Source organism: Amblyomma maculatum, chromosome 8 (assembly GCF_055883805.1).
Source record: "Amblyomma maculatum isolate TAMU_Amacu chromosome 8, ASM5588380v1, whole genome shotgun sequence".
NCBI classification, from domain to species: Eukaryota; Metazoa; Arthropoda; class Arachnida; order Ixodida; family Ixodidae; genus Amblyomma; species Amblyomma maculatum.
The window spans coordinates 88,449,968-88,472,756 of NC_139351.1; the positions used below are offsets into that span (position 1 = coordinate 88,449,968).

Here is a 22,789-nt window from a genome sequence, read left to right on the forward strand (position 1 = left end):
TTGGAAATTGCTGTTCTCAACGTCGTTGCTCTACAGTGAACAATTAGCAAGTCCACCGCACAGCGTGTTGCATGCAGTCTTCGAATGGATTGCATTCTCTCACGTCGCGAAGCATATCCAGATCGTCGCTTTTGGAAAAGCGAATTCGCTTGGCAACAGAACCAACAGAACTCATGCTTACAACTTCACAACCTTCACCCTACAACGGATTGGCTCTGGTTGGCTGCCGACTTGCATCTGGCACTCTAGCCACTTCTCGCTCAACTCTGGTCTGGCGTAACCTCGCGAGATCGCTGCTATGACGACGACAAACGCTTCTGCGTCAGGCTTAACAGGTGAAAAATCGTCCTTCTATCTAAAAAAAAAAAAAAAGGGTATTTGTCACTTGAAACTTTACGCGAGGGTAAGATTGGGTAAGCTGAAAGCGAATACAACAGTTTAGAACACGATATCGCGCCGAGGAATTAGCGGCGAAGCTGTTAACGCTGTGAAGCGGGCGGGCAGGGCGTCGCCATGTTGTCAACTCTACGTACGCCAGCAACGTGAAGAGGCCAACGTGAAAATCCGAATCTCACGTACGTCCGTGAAACTCCCGCGGACTCTTCACGTTCTGCGCATGCGCACTGGTCACACGTAGGCGCTTCATATACGTGAAACTAAAACTGTCTACTGTGCCAACGGTTCGCGCCGTCTCAGCCCGTCTACAAATCTAAAACACCAACCTAAGAAATGAACAGAACGCAAACAAAATGCAACAAATAGTCAATTGAACTCGCCTTCACAGATCAACCGCAAATCATAGTTAAATGCTAAGCCGGCATGCACACGCTTTCCTACCTCACTCTATCATATTAGGCGCGCAAGATGTCTTCGCACGGTTCGCATGTATAGTCCTCGATATTCGCAATGCTCAAAAAGAAATTTCAGCGTAGCCATCAGCTTTATTACGCTCAAGGCAATACGTTATAACTCTAATCAAACATCGTCGGCCGGTATTCGAGTAATTTGCAACAGTGGCTACCTTTGAATTTTTTTCTTTGGTTAAGGTACGGCTGTGCTGAAAACCGCCCGAACAACTCGGGCAACGCGCAATGACGTAGATATGATTTGGTTTGGTTTGGTTTGTGGGCTTTAACGCCCCAAAGCAACTCAGGCTATGAGAGACGCCGTAGTGGAGGACTCCGGAAATTTCGACCACCTGGGGTTCTTTAAAGTGCTCTGACATCGCACAGCACACAGGCACCTTGCTTTTCGCCTCCATCGAAAAGCGGCCTTGGGCACAGTAGTCGAACGCCGTAACCACTGCACCACCCCGGCAGGGCATATGATTTGGTCTGGTTTGTAGTGTTAAACGTCCCAAAGCAACATAAGCTATGAAAAGCGCCGTAGTGGAAGACTGCGGAAATTTCTCATTAATGTGCTGTGACATCGCACAGCACACGGGAGTCTTTCTTTTCGTTTCCGATGAAAAGCGGCCGCCGAGGCTGGGAATCGATACCTCGCCCTTGTTGCTCAGTAGTCGAAAGCCCTAAACACCGAACCACCGTAGCGGGGGGTGACGTAAATAGTACACAGGGATGGTGCCACTGCATTAACCGATCTAAGGCGCATTTCCGGACTTATCCATATCCCAGCGCAAATATTTTTTGCTTTTAAAGCCGAAGTAACGACTACAAATCCCGCTATTTGTAGTCGACATCAGGGTACAAAAGACTAGAGGGGTTGCCGTAGTGGAGAGCTCTGGAGTAGTTTCGACCACCTGGGGCTCTTTACGTGCACTGACATCGCACAGCACACGGGTGCCCTGATTTTCACTTCCATCGAAAAGTGGCCTCTGCCCCCCGGGTTCGAACCCGACCTCGGCGGCTGCGTTTCGATGGAGGCGAAACGAAGTGGCGTCCGTGTGCTGTGCGATGTCAGCGCACGTTAAAGATCCCCAGGTGGTCGAAATTACTCCGTAGCCCTCCACTACGGCTCCCCATTCTCTCTTTCCACTTTCACTCCCACCTTCCTCCCTTTCCTTACGGCGCGGTTAAGGTGTCCACAGAGCAAGTTTGACAGATACTGCGCCTTTCCCTTCCTGTGAACCAACCAACCAACCTTGTTGCTCAGTAGTCGAGCGCCCTAACCATTGAACCACCGTGGCGGGGATGACATAAGGCTGGTCTCAATGTATATTTCATTGATTTATTTCACGCTGTAACGATTATTAACAGAGCCTTGTTATCACTGTAATAAACTACATTCCGCGGTTTCTGTTCATTAGTCCAATATCAAATCGCTGTAAATAAATAAATAAATTGTTTTACAGGAAAGAAAAGGCGCTGTCTCTCTCACTCTTTCTGTGGGCAGCTCCACCGCGCAAGAGTGAACGTGTAAAGAGAGAAAGGAAATCTAAGGAAGGCTACGAAGTGATTTCGACCGCCTGGGGATCCTTAACGTGCTCTGACATCATACTGATGCCTCTCCGTTTCGCCTCCATTTAAGCTCAGCCACCGGCGGTCGGTTTCGAACCCGGGTACTCTGGAACAGTATTCGGGCATCTCAGCTACTCCGCCACCGCGGCGGGGTCTGTGCGGGAGTACAGGTAAACGAGTGATTCAAAGAGACAAAGACGAAATGCTCGTCGGGGGAATTAGGTAAGGTTTCTGAATTTATTTTTGAGAACTTTTGCATTTGTTTATCATTTCACTGCAGTATTCTCAGTCACCAGGTAGCGCTAACCTGCGGTCCTTGAGATTTAGCATACCGTGATCCGCAATCCGCCACTGTGACTCTGTACCGCTCGTGGGCGGGGCGCACAAGCTGATTGGTTCCGATGCGGCAGGTCTAGGTGCCGACATCCAGTATGTGGCTCCATCTGTTGACATCAAAGTGATCTGGGCATGCGCAGTGGAACGCGCGTTGGCGGATCGCGGTAGCGGGTCGCGGATCACGGTGTGCCAAATCTCTATACTGAACCTTGGCAAACTTTTTTGACGTGCGAGCAGCAACCGATAGAACTGCGGCGAATTGTGCACGTGGAGTTGGAACGAACTGCAGATATTACCAATCAAGGTTTTCACTTGGACCAGATGGTTTATGCTAGTGGACCACGCAAAAAAAATTGTAGGGGCAGTAAGTATGGCTTCAACCTAATTATACGAGCGAAATCTCTGTTGAACATTTTTTTGCATGGTTTAGCGAACTTGTAAATGGTTTTACGGTTTGAATTAGAGGGACGCTGAGGCTTCGCTTAAAGGGCTAAAGGCAGCTAATTTTTCGGTTCGTGCTTAATTCTTTGCAATGATGATTAAGGCATTATACAGAACCATCAATGATATTTGCCTGCGGCAGCTAAATAATTATCGAATTTCTTTTCGCACTAGTTGCGGTTTCAGTTTCAATAGCTGAGCCATGACTGTGACGCCAAAATGAACTCTATGTGATGTGAAGGGTACAAAAAAAGCGATATAATAATTTCTTTGTTATTTTAATTGACACAACACTAAAGCCAGCCTCATCAAATTACAATAAATAAACAGCGATTATTTCGTTTTTTAACCCTCATAGTTAATAATCTCAATTAAATCCTTATCTTGAGCACAATATGTTGGCTACGGTAGCATGTGCGTTATCTGTCACGTCACCGTCTATTTCTTCGGCACTCTCCGCTGCATTCGAACAGCGGCATCCACTTCTGAGGTTTCGAAAAATCAGCGGCACCGAAGGAGGAGTTTTTAAGAGGAGGCAAGTTACAACATAGGTCCTGTTTTTTTGTACAAGAAAGGGACGTACCGACGATGGAGCGACGCAGTTGTTTCCAAGTGCTCTGGTTGTCCCCCAGCCAGTGACCGCCGTACCGGCCGCTGGAAGGGTATGTCGACCGACTGATGATCAGATGCCGCTCAGCAAGGATCTCCTGGAGGGCGCTGGACACGCAATGAACAAAGGACATTGTTGTTTCTATTTTGTCAACATAGTACGCTGTTTACTTTGGTATGGAAGCCGTGATAGAACTTGCTTGTGCGCATGCTCGGGAAATACAGATAACACCAGTCATGGGCAAAAGCTTCTGGGATGTGTATTCGTAGAGAAAAATATAATTATCCCCGGTCAGGCAAAGCGGATCAACGAAATGTACACGTACAGAACAATTAGAAAATATGCATGCTCTATTTGGTGGAATACGTATCGGCAACCAAGGAAGATTTTAAGGCGAGAAATTTTTACATGCCTCGTGAGCACAAAATCCACCGACATAAGCGTCCAGAAGAAGTGGTCCTGGCACTTTAGATTGGCCAAGTAGGACGGTGACGTCACCACCTCGCAGACCAATCACAAACCGGTGTCAAACTTAGAAAGGCCATCGTGCTCATGCTATGTCACGCGTGGAATGTTAGGGATTCAAACGTGCAGTGCGAATGAAAAGCCACCGCATGGCTGATAATATTAAACATTATAAAGGAGCTGATTCTTCTTAAAGAAACTTTTTTGGTTCTACGCAGCATTCGAACCGAATAATCCTTGTGTTGCAAGGCAAACACGTAGCTTGTATAACTTAGTCGATGAAGCTCACCAGTAAGGTCACGAAATAAATACAAATAACACAATAAAATGGCATTACATAAGTAAAGCCTAAAAATAAAAATGCATAGGAAATAAAAAAATACATAAGGATAGTAAGGAACAAAGGTCACAACGTCGAGAGATTCATGCTTTTGCCTGCACTACACGCAAGTAGTCATAAGTCCCATTTAATGTTTTTTTTTATTATTTTTTTTCATCCTGCAAGCTTCTCCACGACTCTGTATATACTCTTGTCAAAAGTTTCTGAGGCACGAGGCCGGCTGCTGCACCGTGTAGCCGAGGTTCATTGCCCTGGAAACTGAAAACTCCGAGGGCGCGGCAAGGGAGTAAGCGCTGCTCACCTCAACAGATCCAGAGTCATGGAGAAAGCGCATCGGCCAGGTCGCAAGACCAATGAGAAAACTTTGTGCCGGGATGTTTAGAAAGAAAACAGAAAGTATGTTTCTAGTGTAATGAACTGGGCCGGAGCCGGCACACATCCAAAGTAAGAGCGCGAAAAGAATTATTCCCACAGTGAACTCTACCAGGCTGATAACGAAGATGATACTGAGGATGTTTAATGAGAATGGTGCTCTCGTGTCACGCGGAATTGTTACCTGTGCGTGGCTCGCGTCTGGCTCCAGCCGTACAAGTTGTGCACGTCGTAATGCCAGTAGCGCTCCGTGTCCCCGAAACGGCCCGTCATGCATAGGGTGCGGTCGCTAAGCCGGGCCTCGGGCCCATACTGGGTCGCCGCTCCTGCAGAGTGAAAAGGGATTAAAAACCTCCATTCACACCATCGACGCCGCTCCTGCAGAGTGAAAAGGGATTAAAAACCTCCATTCACACCATCGACGGTGTAGTTCACAGTTGCATCTGTTGGTCTCCCTGATATCGGAGTAGTGCTGCAGCAGCAAGTGTATCCGGTAAGATTTATTGCCGGTCATGCGTCGTCGTCGTCGTTATAGCATAGACTACTATATTGTCGTCCTAATTGAGAATGACGTCACCTCTCTAGAAACACGTGATCATTATCTGACCAATGAAAAGAAGGCAGCGCTGTATCTGTCTCCTGGCCCGTTGAAATGCGCCATCTGTGACCTGTGAAAAAGGTCTGTAACCTGCGGGGATTGGAGACGGTGTCATCAGCGTTGACATGAATAGTCCATTGGGTGCTGACATTGGAGCTTGGGAAAGCTCCTAAGCAAGTTCGTGACACGTAGAGTACGCTGCAAAGGGGAATGTCTATAGGCGCTGCTGTCACTTCGTTACACGGGGTTGCAGAAAGTTCGAGATCGTCTTTTCATCGACCGGGGGTTCCAAACAGCGGAAGTGTGCACAACAGCAAGTCAGACCATGACCATGCATGCTGCAACCAAGTCGCCCAGTTGAAAAAAAACTACAGAACTTTGTCAAAAACACGACAAAATATCCCGTAGTTCTGTCGTAACCATCAAATTTTTCTGTAGTACTTTTCTGTAATTCTGTAGTTGTTTTTCTGTAGTGTACTTCTGTTGTCTGTAGTTCTGTAGCACATTTCTGTTGTAACTATAAAAATTTCTGATGTTACGACAGAATGTTCTGTTGTCACAACAGGTCTCCCGTCATAAACCGCACAGAAATTCTGTCGTAACATCAAAAAATTTTCTGTAGTTTTTTTCCGACTGGGCGATAACGTAATAATAGACGGAAGCAAACATGTGAGCTCGAGGAAGAGAGGGAACAATGAGGGTACGGCAGGAGCGGAGAGAGCGTGAGGAGAAAAGCACGGAAGCGTTCAAGTGAGACCCCTGGAATCCTCCACGTTACGTCTGCGGCGGCAATATATACTGCGAAGCGCGCCGCCAGGCTTCGTATATATACACAGCGGCAGCGATGTCAAGTTGATTATTATAGGTTCCTGTCGCTCAGAGGAAACGAAAGCCGCGAGCCGCCGCATTTTGGCGCGGCGTGTTTCCTCTACCATCCTATTTTATTCATGTAACTGACCATATTCCGCGTTACCAAGAAGTATAACCATCGGGCGATTATTTTTATATGCGTACGGAGTCATGGACGTAGATGATATGTCACGACGTTTTCAGCGAAGTCTGGGGCACGCGAGCCGACAGCTTCGGAACGCCTCTCAAATCAAGGGTTTCGCGCTCTTTGAGTGCTGCGTCAACTCTTACTGGGTCATTAGTAAGGCTAAGCAAGAGCTCTTTGAACAGCCTGCCTAATACAACGTTCACTGTTTCAGTGAAATAAACCAACGGTTATGCCGAGAGAAAAATTGCTTCGTTGTGCTTCTAGTGATGCAAAAATCGGTATGTGCTTGAGCCAATATCATTGATTTAGAACAAACGCAAAAGCTGTCGCATTCCGTTCTTGCCGTAAGGTAACTAAACGTTATTGATGACAGAGTTATCCTCTTCAAACTAATGTTCCATGCTATCGAAACAACGCTTTCAGAGAGAGACTTGAGGTGCGTTGGCAGTGAACTCACAGGGAGTAAATACGGCCGAAATAACACGCTTGCTTACTGGTCGGGTAAGGTGGGTCATCGTAGATGGTCGCATGGCAGACCATTTTCCAGTCCTTGAAGCACTTTTTCCGTACTGCAGGACCCAGTGCTCCACGGTTGTTGCTGAACTCGGCAGGTTCGTTCATGTCCTGCCATGGAGGATGGATAAGGTAAATCCGCTGGGCACATTTAAGTGACATATATTTGGAGCATTTCTGCGAAAGTGTGCAATAATGATGACGTTCTGAAATTGTATGTAGGCTATGCGGGAGTGGAGGGGGGCAGGGCATGGAAGGCTACATGTTTATTGCAACCTTATGAAGGTTTTCAATGTGCGCTGAGATCGAATATTTCTAGTTAATGGTTTAGCAGGAGGCTTGTCTTTGTCTGCTTTTCTCCTTTTCGTACCTTGTAACGTGTGTGGGATATGAGACGGATTACTTAACAGCACAACACGGGACTCGCATTGCGGAAACGCAGACAGTTCGTCTTAATCGTCTTTAAACAAACACTGCTATTATTATCTGTGATATATGCAGTATAGAAGATGAGAACGGGCTTCATAATAGAATTTGTTGCAAAATATAGGCGCTTCTGCACTAATAATCAGGGATCACATAGGGAGGCGGACGATACCTTCCCCTTCTCCGTTTACCTAAGCGAGAAAGAAAACTGCAATGACCATCAGTTTTTCTGCAATATTTTGGCAGCGAATTGTTGGAAGAATATGTTGGCAAGTCAACTGTTGGCCGGGGATGCGAGGCTGCGTTTTCTTCAGCTACTTTATTTCAACTATTTTTTTTTTAAATAAAGTGACTCGCATAGCACCAATCGCTTCTCACACAAACCTTCACACAAAAAAAAAATACTTTGTTGAAGCATAGCGGAAGAAAAAAATTACGAGGGACTTTAGCGGCTTAAGTTGTGAAAGGCGATAGCCTGAGAGCCGCATTCTGCTACGCAACTGGCACTAATTAGTTAACTAATTAATCAGAGTCATTATGTAATTAAGACATTTATGCATGTAATTATTCATTATTAGATTGATAATCAAGACTTAATACTCATCAATCAGTAATTATTTAGTCATTAATTAGTAATTGACCATTGATTGACATTGACCATATAAGGCACGCACTCGCGCATACTGTGGTGGTGTTCTGTGATTGGTCGAGACCTCTATGGCGTCATCCCGCCTCGGCCAATCAGAACCGCCGTAAAAACGGGACACATTTTGTCCACGACAGCATGAGCTATTAAAGGATTTCGCCTTAATATATTCAATTCGCTGCTATAGTAAGTTAGGATTACGGTCTTCGATATTGCAAGAAAGAGAAAACGAAGGAAGAGTGTCACTCGCCAGCCATATTCCATCGAAGGGAAGCTGCTTTCTGAACGCCATCAGCTCCTCCCTCCACCAGAGGGCGGTAGATTTCTTGAAGAAGTCCACATATGCCACCGGGCTACAGGGCCATTGCTGCGAGACGCAGAAAAGGATTCCTGTGAAAGTTTGCCACTGATACGATAGCACACTCCTATTTTAACACTATAGTAGGATACAATTCTCAAAGAACAGCATTTAACTATGGGGAGTGGTACGCGGAGTGTGTATTACTCCGCTGAACAGTAAACAGAATCCGTTCTTGATGCTTGAATACATCAATGAACCCAGAGGCATCAAAATTCTTGAGCTTATGAATTGGTCTCATGGTTAGGTTTTTATATAGGTAAGTAGAAAAGCCCTAGCATCAGACTACTTTCTGTATGGAGGAATTGAGTGCGGCTTTTACTGCAGACTTTAGTTCTATCAGACTATAGACTGCCAGTATGACCCTTTTGAAAAAAAATACAGACGGTTTAACTCAGTTAATCACGGAATATCGTGCAGCAGCAGGGCGTTTTGACAGGATTGTATTTGCTGTGTCTCAATCCGCCTTTTTCACCAAAATGTGGCGCCCTCTGGGAATGGTTGAAAATTTGTCTACCACTGGTTGAAAACGGCCGTGGGAGAGACAGCCGCCAGCGAAATGGCGATGTGTGTTCTTGACAGCTACGCCATCTGTCACATAAGCCTGTCACGAATATAAACTGCAAATTGCCTCCGAGATCAGCTCTGGCTGCGCCGATCGAGGAGGCCAAGAACTGCGCATGCGCTGCTGGGGATGGTGGTTTGTTATCAACCGCGGGAGAAGTGCGCATGTGCATAGCGGCCTTGTGAAAAGGCGAATTATTAAACGTTATTTTGCTGTGTTAATCGGGCGACCATGCTTCCAGACCACGCATTGCAAGCGTTTCAAAAATACGATCTTCTTAAAGTAATGCTTTTAAGCGATGGCGTTGGTACATCGCGCGCCCCTTGTCGAACACAACCAGTGTTCCAATGAATGCATCAAAGTTCACCGGCATTCTATAGTGGTTTACAGGAAAGCAAAGGCGCAGTATCTGTCACACTTATATCTGGGGACATCTGAGGTCCCTCGGAAAGGTCAAAGGTTTGGTTTGGTTTGGTTTGGTTTGGTTTGGTTTGTGGGGTTTAACGTCCCAAAGCGACTCAGTATATGAGAGACGCCGTAGTGGAGGACTAGGGAAATTTCGACCACCTGGGGTTCTTCAGCGTGCACTGACATCGCACAGCACATGGACGCCACTCCGTTTCCGTGTACTGTGCGATGTCCACGCTAAAGAACCCCAGGTGGTCGAAATTTCCAGAGTCCTCCACTACGGAAAGGTCAAAGGTCATATCAGCTTCAGACATCGGGTTTTTGCGAGAATGCGGTTAGTAGTGTTACAGCACTAAAATATGTCCAGTGGCGCTGGCGTTGACCTTCAAAGATTTGCCGCCTCGGAAAATCCCGAGCATGTCTTTGGCCGGTCGCAGTTAGCGGGTCGCACACACCCAGACTCATGCAAACTAGTTTCAAGCCCCGAAAAATTATAAGCATGCTTCTGGCAGGTGCTCGTTTGCAGGTGGTAGTTCAATGGCAGGTGACGTGGCCGGCGCTTCCGGGATCGGGGTCGACGGATTGTGCGATTTCACGTGACCAGATGTTATGGTCGAGCTGGAGGGAGCTGCAAACTGCGGGGGCTTCTTTCATACGGAAAGGTGAGATAGGAATCCCTCTGAGATCTTTGCGCCCCCTCTCCCTCATTTGAAGCTTCGTAGACTCAGCATATCGCGAGCATACGTCAACAAGTGGAAGTTGGTAGGCATTATTATTGGGCTAATATTGATCGAAAGCTCTCTAGAAGGAAATTGCCACCGCACAATGAATAATTCTGACTTTTTTTCTACATAATGACTAATATAATCATGTAGCACGTCGTAGAACAGTAGCGCTCACACATGTATATCTTGTTGATTGTCTCTGAAATTTTCTCTTCGTATAGTGCTGGTGGATTCATAAAAACACGCAGGGGTGGCGCAGTGGTAAGACGCCCGACTACTGTGCCGGAGTTCCCGGGTTCGAACCCGACCACGGCGGCTGCGTTTCGATGGAGGCGAAACGAAGTGGCGTCCGTGTGCTGTGCGATGTCAGCGCACGTTAAAGATCCCCAGGCGGTCGAAATTACTCCATAGCCCTTCACTACGTCTCCCCTTTCTCTCTTTCCACTTTCACTCCCACCTTCCTCCCTTTCCTTACGGTGCGGTTCAGGTGTCCACAGAGCAAGTGTAACAGATACTGCGCCTTTCCCTTCCTGTGAACCAACCAGCCAGCCAGCCAGCCAGCCAGCCAGCCAGCCAGCCAGCCAGCCAGCCAGCCAGCCAGCCAGCCAGCCAGCCAGCCAGCCAGCCAGCCAGCCAGCCAGCCAGCCAGCCAGCCAGCCAAAGACGGCCGTAGTACTTAACAAGCGCAATAGAGAGGAAGCGAACTGGTATGAGGCTGTGAACTGAATGGCTTAATAAGCTGAAGAAAAAAAAAAAGAATTGTCAGCAAGCCCGAGCACACCCCGTAATCCCTATCGAGCGATATATAACATGCACAGAAGACATACATACCGTAATTTCCGGTATACAGTTCGAACACGGTATATAGTCCTTGGATGTGATGTGTGGAATCCTCGCCTAGATATGCATGCGTACGAGAAGACTGATCACTGCCTTTGCTCTCATTGTTGTGACTGTTGTGAACAGACATCCACAAGCCGGCTTCTCCATAGGCTATAACTGAGAACTAATTCCACTCGAGAATTCTTTTAGTCATTTGCAACTTCTACGTGGGTTCATGAACTTCGAAATTGGAACTAGTGCCAGTAAAGACATGTACCATACGCAGTAACGCCAAGCAGAAACACAACGCGAACATTAGAACACTTCATGATGCATTCACGTTAGGAATTTCGTATTATATTGGTCGCTTTTTAAAAACGAAACACAATATCAATTGGACCTATAGATAAAATGCAAAGCACAAAATTTCGAAGTTTCAGCTGATGTGGCGGGCGGGACTATATTCCAGAACTCGCGGTACTTGGACGATTATGCCATTCCGTCAAGTCCTCGCACTACATAGTCCCGCATCTTCCCTATAAATCTGGATGTGCGTGCTCTATGAGCTTACAGGTATCGCACGCGCAACAGCTTATTTAACCGCTCGAGCCAACTATAGGCTCTCGGTTATCGCACACCTATCCTGACGGTTTGCACAAACACGAGTTCGGCACATGCACCGCTGACTTAAGATATTTTAGGGCGATAGCATTTCTATGGTGATGGTGCGTCGGCAGATTGTGACCGTTGGAAGTGACCGCTGGTCGTGACCGCCAGACGCGTCATCAGGAAATGTCCGCCGTTGAAGACGGATACAAGGCAGATTAAAGAAGGAAAAATGATTTATAGTGATAGTTTAATATAGGTTATAATAGAGACTGGTAGAGGTTATAATGACTAATAATGTGTGTGTTGTGTTGTGTTTTATGGTACATATGTAACTAAGGCTACCATGTGCCAACCGCGACTAATAATTACTATACTGAGACTTGTAATGCCCCATATGTCTAACGACGACTTGTAACGGCTACAATTGATTGTAAATGACTGAAAATGACTACTGCTACTACTACTACTAGGTTTTTGCCATTCATCTCTGGATAGATATTTTAAGAGACTCTTCAATTGTTTTTCTATGCCGCCCCTTGCACGGCCGCGTCCCCTACTGTCACAAGATGCCTCTCATATAGAGCGGAAGTTACGGAGTCTCCTGGCTCACATATAAAGCGGAGCTTACGGAGTCTCCTGCCTCACATATAGAGCGAACTTACGGGATCTCCCCGCTCCTCCGAGCATGTTTCGACATGATTCTCCGGGGCAGCGACCGGGCAGCGCATGCCCTTGACAATGGGCCGCAGCGCAGCCAGCCGAGAGAATAAAAAAGGCAGACCGCAGCACTCCCGCCGCAGTGCGCTCTGGGGTCTCTGAGAAAGTGTATTTTGTTTTTCACCGATTCCGCGATCAACTCATCGTTTCTCCTCTTCTTGTACGGTGGCCGCTACCGATCAACTCTGCGACTACCACGCCTCGACGCCTCATCGAACAAGAAAGCCGTGAGAATTCCTTTTTTTTTGCCCCAGACTGTCGGTTAATTTAATATTGCTTTCGCATTTGTTAAAACCTTGATCTCTCTTAGTATTTTTTCGCTGTGTTTTCTGCGTAACTCTTGCTCTTACTTATTATATCCGAAATACTTCCTTTGTTATTTTAGTCTTCTTTTATCGCAGTGTTTTGTTCATTGTAGGGTTTTCTCTCTTGTCATTTACCAAATCGTCTTTTATCACTGTCATGCCGTAACGATTCTTTTTTTTTTTTCTCCTATTATTATTATACAGTGTAACTTGGACTACTAGCTATAAATATTCAATTGTCTGAAAAAAAAAAGTGACTTTCTTGAAGTTATTCCTCAATCACACACCGACACACGTACTTCACGAGTTGACCGGCATAACTATTAACTGTGCTCTCAAACCTCATAGGAGGAACTAGAGGTAACCGTAAAGGAGATCCCGCGCCTCTCTTGGCCGTAAAGGCGGGGGTTTGTGACACCTATCCCTCCGAGAGCTCGGCTAGTCCACATGACACTTGCAATATGCGATATTACAGATGTCGCTGTATCACAACAAATCAGGACAAGCATAGTTGGTGCACTCACGATTCCGAACATGACGTTGTGCGTCTTGAACTGTACGGGCGGCAGGCTCTGCGACTCTAGTGGCGTCCTAGCCGGGTACGAGACGAACGCCTTTTGTTGACGGCCCCGCACGAACGGCTGGTAGTTAGCGAAGGTACTCGGTAGAGCCGGCGACTGCGTTCCAGCAGGCGCATGCCAAGAATCGAGATTTCGCACTTCCCCTTTGCGTTCATAGTCGTCAGCGAAGAACTCTTACTCGCTAAAACAGAGTATAAAGAAAAACAGAAAGCACTACAAGACGAACGTGAATGCATTGCGTTCGTCGTTGAAATGGCTATCATTTCTGCTTGTAAAACCACATGAATTGCTGACGTAAAACATAAAACAGTGGTAGAAATGCCATATGTCGGAGATGCGGGGGGACTACTGGAACGTTCCTACGTTCCTTGCTTTGAACATTATCATAAGAAGTCACTTCATTTTCATTACGTTTTGCCATGTTGCGTGCATACTGTTACATTATTGTGGGTCGTTAATTTACTGCGCTAGTTTTTAATTTGCTGTTTCATTTGTATATCTGTGCTCTTTCTGTGCTTCATAATTGTATTGTTATATATGTATATTTTCGCTTGAATCTCACACGTCTTGTTGCTCTGCCTTTACAGGGCCTCGGGCATCTCTCAAGCTATCGTTGTAGCTTTTCGCCTGAGGCTCATTTCCTGTACATTGCTGAAAAACTTTTTTTAAATTTCAATTTTCAGTTTTCAATATAAAATTGCAAGCAAAGGCTAATCCTGCTGCAAAAAAGCAAGCAGCTCTGGGGACATAATGTTGGTACTGGCAACTGATAGATGAGTTTAGAATTTTGCTCTGAATTTAGTGCATGTGCCTGCGTACTTTCCCGCAGTGTTATCGTCCTTAGACATTCCGAAAGCATCAAAATTAGCTAAACTTATTTATGCCTTAAAGATGTCTGTATTAATTTCAATTCCCAGTAGATATTTCTGCAGCGCAGAGACCATTACTGATGATATTCCAGAAGCTCGTGATTTTGCAGAGGAGTACAGGGATAAGCAAGCAGCTCTAGATAACCCGGTAACGTAAAAAGAAACACTCTCTGGTCGTGGTCCACAGAGATCTAACAGGCGATCTGTTTCGAAATGTGGTCAGTTAGCCGTGAAAGTGTCAAGCATATCCACTACCAAAAGCAAGGGTTTGGACACCACAGAAACCATAAAGAAAGAACTTCTAGCCTGTCTCTGTCCTAAATACCAGCTCAAAACAATTTAACGCGTGGGAAAACTGACTGACTGATTCTACCACTCATTTTCCTTAGCGCAAACTTAGAAGCTCAGGTTAAACACGCTCGTTCTAAACACGTCTTAGGCTTGGACTAAAGATATCTTCATCTGTTTACTCGTGACCTAGGAACGCAGCCTGTAACTTCAAATTCTATTGCACTGTTCTCAAATGCAAGTAAAGTTCCTATATCGACATTTTTGGTTAGAGGTTTTGGCATCGAATGACTCAGCCCTCTTAAAGTCATGATGCGCAATTTTTTAAACTCCAGTTCTAAGATATTTCAGCTGCACAAGCGATGGTGTAGGTTTGTAACGCTGCAGCTGGAGCGTGTGTTACAGTTGCTTTAACATTACTAATCATTCCTATATCTCGGCCATTAGGAGTACATGGCTATTGCCAGACGGTTGCTAAAGCGTATGTTGAGGTCTAAGACTCAGCTCATTCGGGCTGCCACAGGAGCTGCGATGCATGTTCCAGCTCCAGCTCGGGTAACACAAGACGCTGCCTGATCACTCTGTCTAGTGACCTCGAATAGGAAAAAAAAAAAAAAGAAGGCATGGCGACACATCTCGCCTGGTTTTGATCCACCGTCTTAACGCAGAGCTGCAAGGGTTACGAAGCCCTAATACTGTACCTGATTAATGTTTACTGACATCGCACAGCGCACGGGCGCCGCACCGTTTCGGCCCCATCGAACGAAGTACCCGGGTTCGAACTCGTCTGCCGGCGGCTGCGTTTCGATGCAGGAGAAACGGAGAGGTACCCGTGTGTTATGCGATGTCAGTGAGCGTTAAAGAACCCTGGGTCGAAATTTCCAGAGTCCTCCACTACGGCATCTCGTAGCCTGAGCCGCTTTCGGACGTCAAACCCCCACAAACCAAACCAAATCCTATTTTAATTGTCCTCTGTCAAGTGCCCAGCGCAGGCGTCTTTTTTTTTTTCTGCTTAGTATTCAATAAGCCTACAGTGGCGACACCTAGCTGACTGCAGCGTTAACATAATGAGAAAGGATGGGATGCGTATTTTTTGCTTGCGATTTCACGCGCCGATGGTGACTTACGAGCTTGCTGCAATTGTTTTCAATAAGAAAAACAGCTGCGGATAATGCTTGGTAGGAGTAGAAGCGAAGAGAAATGGAGTGCCGTCATTCTTCAACGGTTTTTACTATTTCACTTTTTTTTTTCAATAGTTTTGATCTTTACAGCTACACAACCTGCCCCTTTAACCAGCCACTATTATACATTTCAACTCTGAAACATGCCGCGCTTTTTCCGCCTGACCATGCTAAGCATTCCCGTTCAACTTATTTCCTGCACCCGTTTCTCAGATTTCTTTACCACCAAATTAAATTTCAATATCAAATGGCCACACATTTCCCTGCTGATTAACCTTTTTTTGTTTTTGCGAGCGCATTTATACCAGGTTGGCGACGAATCTGAGGCCGTTCTTCTCTCGCTGTTCGGCGATGAAGTCGGCCAGACCGGCGTAGCGAACCGGATCAACGGTTAGAGTCGTCGCGTTCTCCATGTAGTCGATGTCCAGGTGCTGCACGTCCTGCATTCAATCAGCACGTTTATACCAAGACTACTGTTAACTATGTTTTGTCCTCCTCGAACGGCATAGCTAATCATGATAGCATCGCATCACCTGATGACAAGATTCTGTGTATAAGGCGGTTAAGTTAAATATGGTAGATGGTAGAGTAACAAGAATATATGCTGGTCTCAAGCATGCTGGGACATGACGCTGCATCAAAGGGACGTATAAAACACTGTTACTAAGAATTATTTGATTTTATTTTATATCCCTGCATCAAATGTAACTTTCATATGCATTAGTCAAGGGTCAGAGAAATAACTCAAGTTACCGACATTCTAGTAGAAATTAAGAAGAAATGGACATGGGCAGGACATGTAGTGCGAAGAGAGGATAACCGATGGTCGCTGAGGGTAACAAACTGGATTCCAAGGGAAGGAAAGCGTAGCAGGGGGCGGCAGAAAGTTAGGTGGGCAGATGAGATTAAGAAGTTCGCTGGGGTCAAGTGGATGCAGCTAGCACAGAACCGGGTTAAGTGGAGAAATATGGGAGAGGCCTTCGCCCTGCAGTGGGTATAATCAGGCTGATGATGATGATGATTATGATGAGTCAAGGCGACAGCCAATCTTAGTAGCGCGTACGTCTTCCAGTCGACACAGTTCAATGCCGCCCTAAAATCCTGAAAGGCTCGTGCGTCAGGACATACAGTAAGGAGTAGTCAGGAGTGCGAGTTACAGCACTCACCACCGGGAATCCAGCCTTCTGATTCCTCTCCAACACCTTCTTAAGTTTCTCCAGCGACTCGTGGCCGTATCGTGATAGCTGGAATCCCAGGGCCCAGTACGGAGGCATGAATGGCTTGCCGATCACCTGCACAGTGCCCGAAAAAGAAGGTTTGGTGATGCATAGCTCCTCTCTAGACGCTCGCCCAATTTTTGCAGTGATGAACACTACTTTCCCACTAAACACCAACCAGCCCACTGCACTGAGGTAAGACATATCACAGAGGTAGGCACGCACTCTTACGGACGGCTGAGGTAGGCTACAGAAATGTTCTTGTTACCAGCGGCGTAAGATGCTGGTAAGATGTGCAGTACATTGTCCCGTGTCAGCCAGCAGCCTGTCACCGAAGACGAAGTTGCTGGCTCTCGCTCAAGCTCTCTCTCGGTTCAAGTGTCGCCGTCGCTTGAGTTGCCGCCAAGCTCTGGATTTCAAGAGACCGGTGAGGTGCCTTGAGGGCACAAGACGTCGACATCGGTCTTTTGAAATCCAGAGCATGGTGCAAACTCAAGCGACGTTGACAGTTGAACCGATAGGGGATCTCCACCGAGAGCCAGCGACACTTTCGTCTTTACTGCCAGGCTGCTGGCTGACACAAACACTGCCCTCTTTGTCGAAAAAGCATCGACTCGATGCATCGAGCGCCAATCTAGCAAAAGGCTGTGGGACATAAGAGGAGTGGAAACGGGGAAGGGTCCACTCTTGAGTAATAGGGCTTCAGGCTGACTAGATAAACGATCTTAAGGCGTGACCGATCGCGATGGTCCTGGCCCGTAGAAAATCATGTTTAAGTTCCCGATGCTGCGCATGACTCTGTATGGCCTGAAGTATCTGTGCAGGAGCCTTTCACTTCGTCCTCGTTGGCGAACTAGTGTTCAGACCCAGATGAGGTCGCCGACGGCATATTCGACGTGGAGATGACGAAGGTTACAGCGTTCGGCATCTGAACGCCACTTGTTCGTCATGTGGGCGCGTGCAAGGCCTCCTCTGCGCGTTGCAGGGACGGGGCTACGTCAAAGACGTCACTGTCGGCGTGAGGTAGCTTGGCATCTAGAATGGTGGTGATATCGCGACCGTAGGCGAGAGATAAGGTGTCATGGTGGTTGCTTCTTGTATGGCAGGGCTGTAGGCGAACTTGGCGTGTGAAATACGTCGTCCCGTTGGTTGTGTTCGTGGCCACATACACAGCATATCTGCAATTGTTTTATTAAAGCTCTCAGTCAACCCGTTCGTCTGAGGGTGGTAAGCTGTAGCGCGACGATGACTGGTGCAACTATAGTGCACGATCTGCTGCCTGATAAGGGACATGAACGCCGCCCCTCAATCGGTGATAAGAATTTCGGAGGCACCGTGGCGTAGAACAATTTGCTTCATGAAAAACTAGGGCCCCTCAACGGCTGTGCCACTTGGGAGCGCGGCTGCTTCGGCATAGAGTGTGAGATAATCGGTAGCCACGATAATCCACATGTTACCTGTTTTCGAAACATGGAATTGTACCAGCATGTCAGTACCGATTATCTCGAACGGTCTTCATGGCACCGAGATGGGCTGCAACAAACCAGCTGGTTGTCGAGAAGGCGTTTTACGACGCTGGCAGTCACAACAAGAGCGCACGCAGCGTGTCGCGTCGGAGGATAGCCAAGGGCAATAATATTTTTCTTGAATTCTGACAATATCTTGAAAAATATTTCTAGACTACTGATTACTTCTGTAGCCACAGCTTTGTCATCGAGTGTTTCTAAGTTTCAAGATGCTTCTACTTGACATTCGCAGAAATTTTAAGGTCGAATTTTGTATCTGCAAATAACCTTGAAATCTCCTGCAGCTGCTTAAACTTATTGATTTCTTCGTTGCGATTTTGGATAGAAATTGCATTTCAAATATCTCATGTACTTGCATATGTCGTCATTGTCAATGTCAGACATGAAAACGAATATCATCAAGATGTTTCTCGGCCTCACACCCATCACTACCTGCAAGTTTTTCTACTGAATTTAATCCAATGCCAACAAATATAAGTACCAACCGATTAATCTGCACGCAGTGCAATTAAACCTTAGTTGAAAATATTTAAACTATGTGACAGCGTGTTTATTCCAAACGCCAACTCGAATCACACGAGCGCCAGCCAATTTATTCCCAATGCTAACGCAATTAATTGTAGCGACAGCTGCTTTAATATGAGTACCAACCATTTTAGTCCACATGCTTGCTAAACATGAACACGGCTGATAATTCAGAGCATTAATGCTGGGAATAAAGCGCGCAGTCGAAATAATATTTAAGGCCATATGCCGCTGATCGACATGACATCATGTTACATCTATTTCGTCGCATTTTTAACAATTTTTTGTTTGAGGTAAGAGTCGCGGAAAAATAAAGAACCTCGTTATTTAACTGAACACATGCGGCTTGCAGCTTACACGCCAAACCAGTAAAGAGATGCGACTACTGTGTTCTGATTATCTCGTTAAGCGCTGTTATGCTTGATAAATAGATACATCGAAATCCCCGCGATGATGCCAAGTACGGCCCTCATACAACGTCCTACTGTTTAAACCGAACCACAACCGGTACAAAATATATTAGATTCAATCATAACTGGACAGCACTAGCTAAAACTTTTTAGCGACTGAAGTAGTGAAAGGCGAAAGCCTGAGCGCCGAATTCTGCTACGCAACTGGTACAAATTAGAATTTAATTAATTAGTCATTATTTTAATTATTTAGACAATAGGTAGACAATTAATTGCTCAATTATTTATTAACCCTTGGTTGTTAATTATTTGCTTACTTAGTCGTCAATTATTTAATTAGTCATTGATCATTGATTGACATATGGTCATATAAGGCACGCATTCGCGCATACTGTGGTGGTGCTCTGTGATTGGTCGATGCCTCTATGACGTCATCCCGCTTCGGCCAATCAGGGCCGCCGCAAAAGCGGGACACACTTTGTCCACGACAGCATGAGCCCTTAAAGGCTTTCACCTTAAAACGAGACTTGGAGTCTAGTGTTATGCGAAGATGAAGAAGGCGACAAGACGTAAAGAATCAAATAACTTTTTCGTCGCTTTAGCACTTTATTGGCTTAGACACAGCAGACTGTGCACAGCTACGCCGGAGCTGTCTAATAACGTAGGCCGAAGTTATGACGGCTTGATCATCGATGTTATAAACTCAGAAACAGTGATTAATCTTTCTGGGTTACTACCCTAGAAGTGAAGAATTGAAGAATGCAGACAATCTACTAGAGCCTTTCATGAGAAGAATCCGGTGAATTAGTAGCACAAGAGAAGCGGAGGAAAAGGCAAGCACTAAGATTTGTCTTTTTTTTTTGTCTACACGTGCCCTAACCACAACCGTCCAGCTCTGTCACACAAATGCAGATGACCATCCGGCAGTGGCTCAACGCTGGCGCAAAACGTGTCGTCTGCTTTAGAACTTCCTTGCCGTCAGCTACCCACATTTGTTCGTTTCTTTTAAGGGAGGGGGGAGGGGGGAGTTACATAAGTTTACATTCAGAAATCTTAAACAATGATATTACACGTGCCAGACGAAGCAAATGCATTCGTTACAGCAGACAATTAATTTAATGATTTCTGATAGCGAGCGCGGGAGTTTGGGCCAACCTCCGTTTGCTATATTCATAGCATTCGTTCTCTGTACTCTGAAGTGACTTCCGTGTTCTTTTCCAGCATGCTGGTTGAACTGATTGGGACCCTAATTAAAGCAGCTGGCACTTGTATTAATTGTGTTGGCTCTCGGATTAAATTCACTGGCGTACATTTTTTTAGATTGATCGTTTGTATTAAGTACCCTATTACTTATTAGATTAAGTGTTTTGTACTAGGATTGAACTGTATGGCGTGCAGAATAATCAGTTACCTTTTGGATTTTTTTTTTTGTTCACACGTGACTAAATTCAGTAGAAAAAACCTAGTTCAAGGAAAAATAGGCTTCGGCTGCGCTTTTTTGCGAGTAAGGTCAGGCGATGCCAACATCAGCGTCCAAACGCTTTTAAGTAAATGTACCACATCTTTTGTTTCGAAGCCACAGAGATCGTAGTTAAATATTATAGCTGTCTAGCAAGTGTATCGTACGAATTGTGCCCAATGCACGGTTCAAAAACAGCGGCGCCATAGCTAATACGGATACGCGCTGGGCAAATGAACACCTAATAGTGCGGCTCGAACCAGAATGCACCTGCTGACCTTGAACACCGAAACAAGTTCTGTAAAGGACACATGTTTTACAAGCGTTGAGGTGCGGGCTAGCTGACTGCCCTTTGTTGACTGTCCTTCGGTTGTTTTCCTTGTTTTTTGGGGCCGACTGCCAGAATTTCACTTTCCAAGTTTATCACAATTAGAACCGGTGATGTCACTCGTGGTGCAACCGACAGCTCCGAACAAAAACAGCGAACAACTCCGCCATCGCTCGTAAAAACCCTCGTTAAACTTGGTGCTTCTCTGTCCATGGAACTCTCCCTTTCTTATGTGATAAGCCGCAATGACTGGTCTGCACCTTTTTACGCAAAGTCCATTTCAGGTGAGTACCCGGAGTACTTGGCGCCATAACGAGAAATGCAGTATTGGTCGAGAAGGTCGTGACGTCACAAGCAATTGAAATTAAGTAAATTTCAACACCAGATAAATTTAGAACATACAGTTACAATACGACTCAAATGTCATTATGACATTCAAGAACGTAATGTAAACTAACTACGCTGAAAAATAACTAGAGCCGAACCCTGGAGCAACAGTGCCCGTGTCTGCGAGGTGGTATGCAAAGAGGACCATGTGCCACAGAAAAGACGTTTAATACGATCGCGTCGTATACGCTGTTAAGGTGGACCTTAAGTGCTCTCCGAATATTTCTTTCCGTAGATACAGCCATGAAATTGCTCTCCTCGCGTTTCGTCGGAGAAACACAGGCCGGGGGGGAACTTTGTTTTAGTCACTCAGTATAGCAATCTTGACGAGGTATAAACCACAAGGGGAAGCGGAATAACTGACAAATCAATACAAGAAGTATGCCAGAACAGAATCCCAGGTACCGTTCCAAAGGTTCAAGGAAGTAACAAGACACTTAGCACAATGAAGGGTAGGTGATATACAGTCATGCCATACAACATACATAAAACGCGTGCAGCATATAACATATCGCGCAGAAGAAATAATTACAAGGGTTCAATGCTGCTGAACCAAATATTGAGCGAAAGCATTAGCTGCGGGTGACCGAGCATTCTTCTTCTTCTCTTTCCCTTCTTCCTCAGCCCACATATAAAGCCCCGCTTTAACCAACCCATATGAACGTGCCTTAGTGGCCTATAGGGGTAACGTGAATGCCAGGGCCCTAGCAGGCTGATTCTGACATAACCGTCCCATGTGAAACGAGAGACCCAAGTTGGCAGCTCCTGCCAGCCCACATCGCCTAGTGTTACGTAGGGTGTGACGTCACAGCGTCACGTGAGTAAGACGTGGCTACCGGCCGCGCTACGCCGAAGGCTCGAAACCTAGAGTAGTAGTGCTTTCGCAATAAAAGCAACGGTGTAAAACTGGGATGAACCTACAGTCACTTACGCTGGCGTAGAGCTCGATGACCTGCGCAGGGCTGTCCCCCACGAAGAGGAAGAAATCGAGCACGCCTCCGATGGCGGCGAGTCGCAAGGCCGGAGCCTTGAGCAGGGTGTACTCTGCGCACGCACGGAAGCGACGGTAAGCGTCAACTCACAAGCCATAATAGTGTACTCTGCACAATGAAGCAGCGAGTCGTATCTAATGCTGCCAATATTCGAAGTCATGTCATCTGTGCACTGCGTTCGAAGTATACGCGCTTGGTATCAATTATCAAATAAATGGTTACATGCTCGAAAGAGTTGATCAGTATAAATACCTAGGCTTAACTTTTACATCAGACCTACGATGGAATACCCACATTGAAAATGTCATCTCCAAAGCTTTTAAAACACTATGGTACCTGCGGCGCACAATGCACAG

At 46.1% G+C, this 22,789-nt stretch overlaps 1 protein-coding gene across 1 annotated transcript in view; it reads right to left on the reverse strand.

The window, feature by feature from the left end:
• The window catches only part of LOC146181720 (lysosomal alpha-glucosidase-like), an 83,309-nt gene that overhangs the window by 44,358 nt on the left and 16,162 nt on the right, over positions 1 to 22,789 (reverse strand). The window contains exons 7-14 of the mRNA XM_084576732.1: positions 22,373 to 22,485; positions 16,756 to 16,881; positions 15,895 to 16,029; positions 13,195 to 13,347; positions 8,412 to 8,528; positions 7,071 to 7,200; positions 5,166 to 5,307; positions 3,778 to 3,911 (exon numbers count right to left, since the gene is read on the reverse strand). Of these exons, the coding sequence (XP_084432858.1) occupies positions 3,778 to 3,911; positions 5,166 to 5,307; positions 7,071 to 7,200; positions 8,412 to 8,528; positions 13,195 to 13,347; positions 15,895 to 16,029; positions 16,756 to 16,881; positions 22,373 to 22,485 (1,050 nt within the window). The remainder of the gene's footprint in view (positions 1 to 3,777; positions 3,912 to 5,165; positions 5,308 to 7,070; positions 7,201 to 8,411; positions 8,529 to 13,194; positions 13,348 to 15,894; positions 16,030 to 16,755; positions 16,882 to 22,372; positions 22,486 to 22,789) is intronic.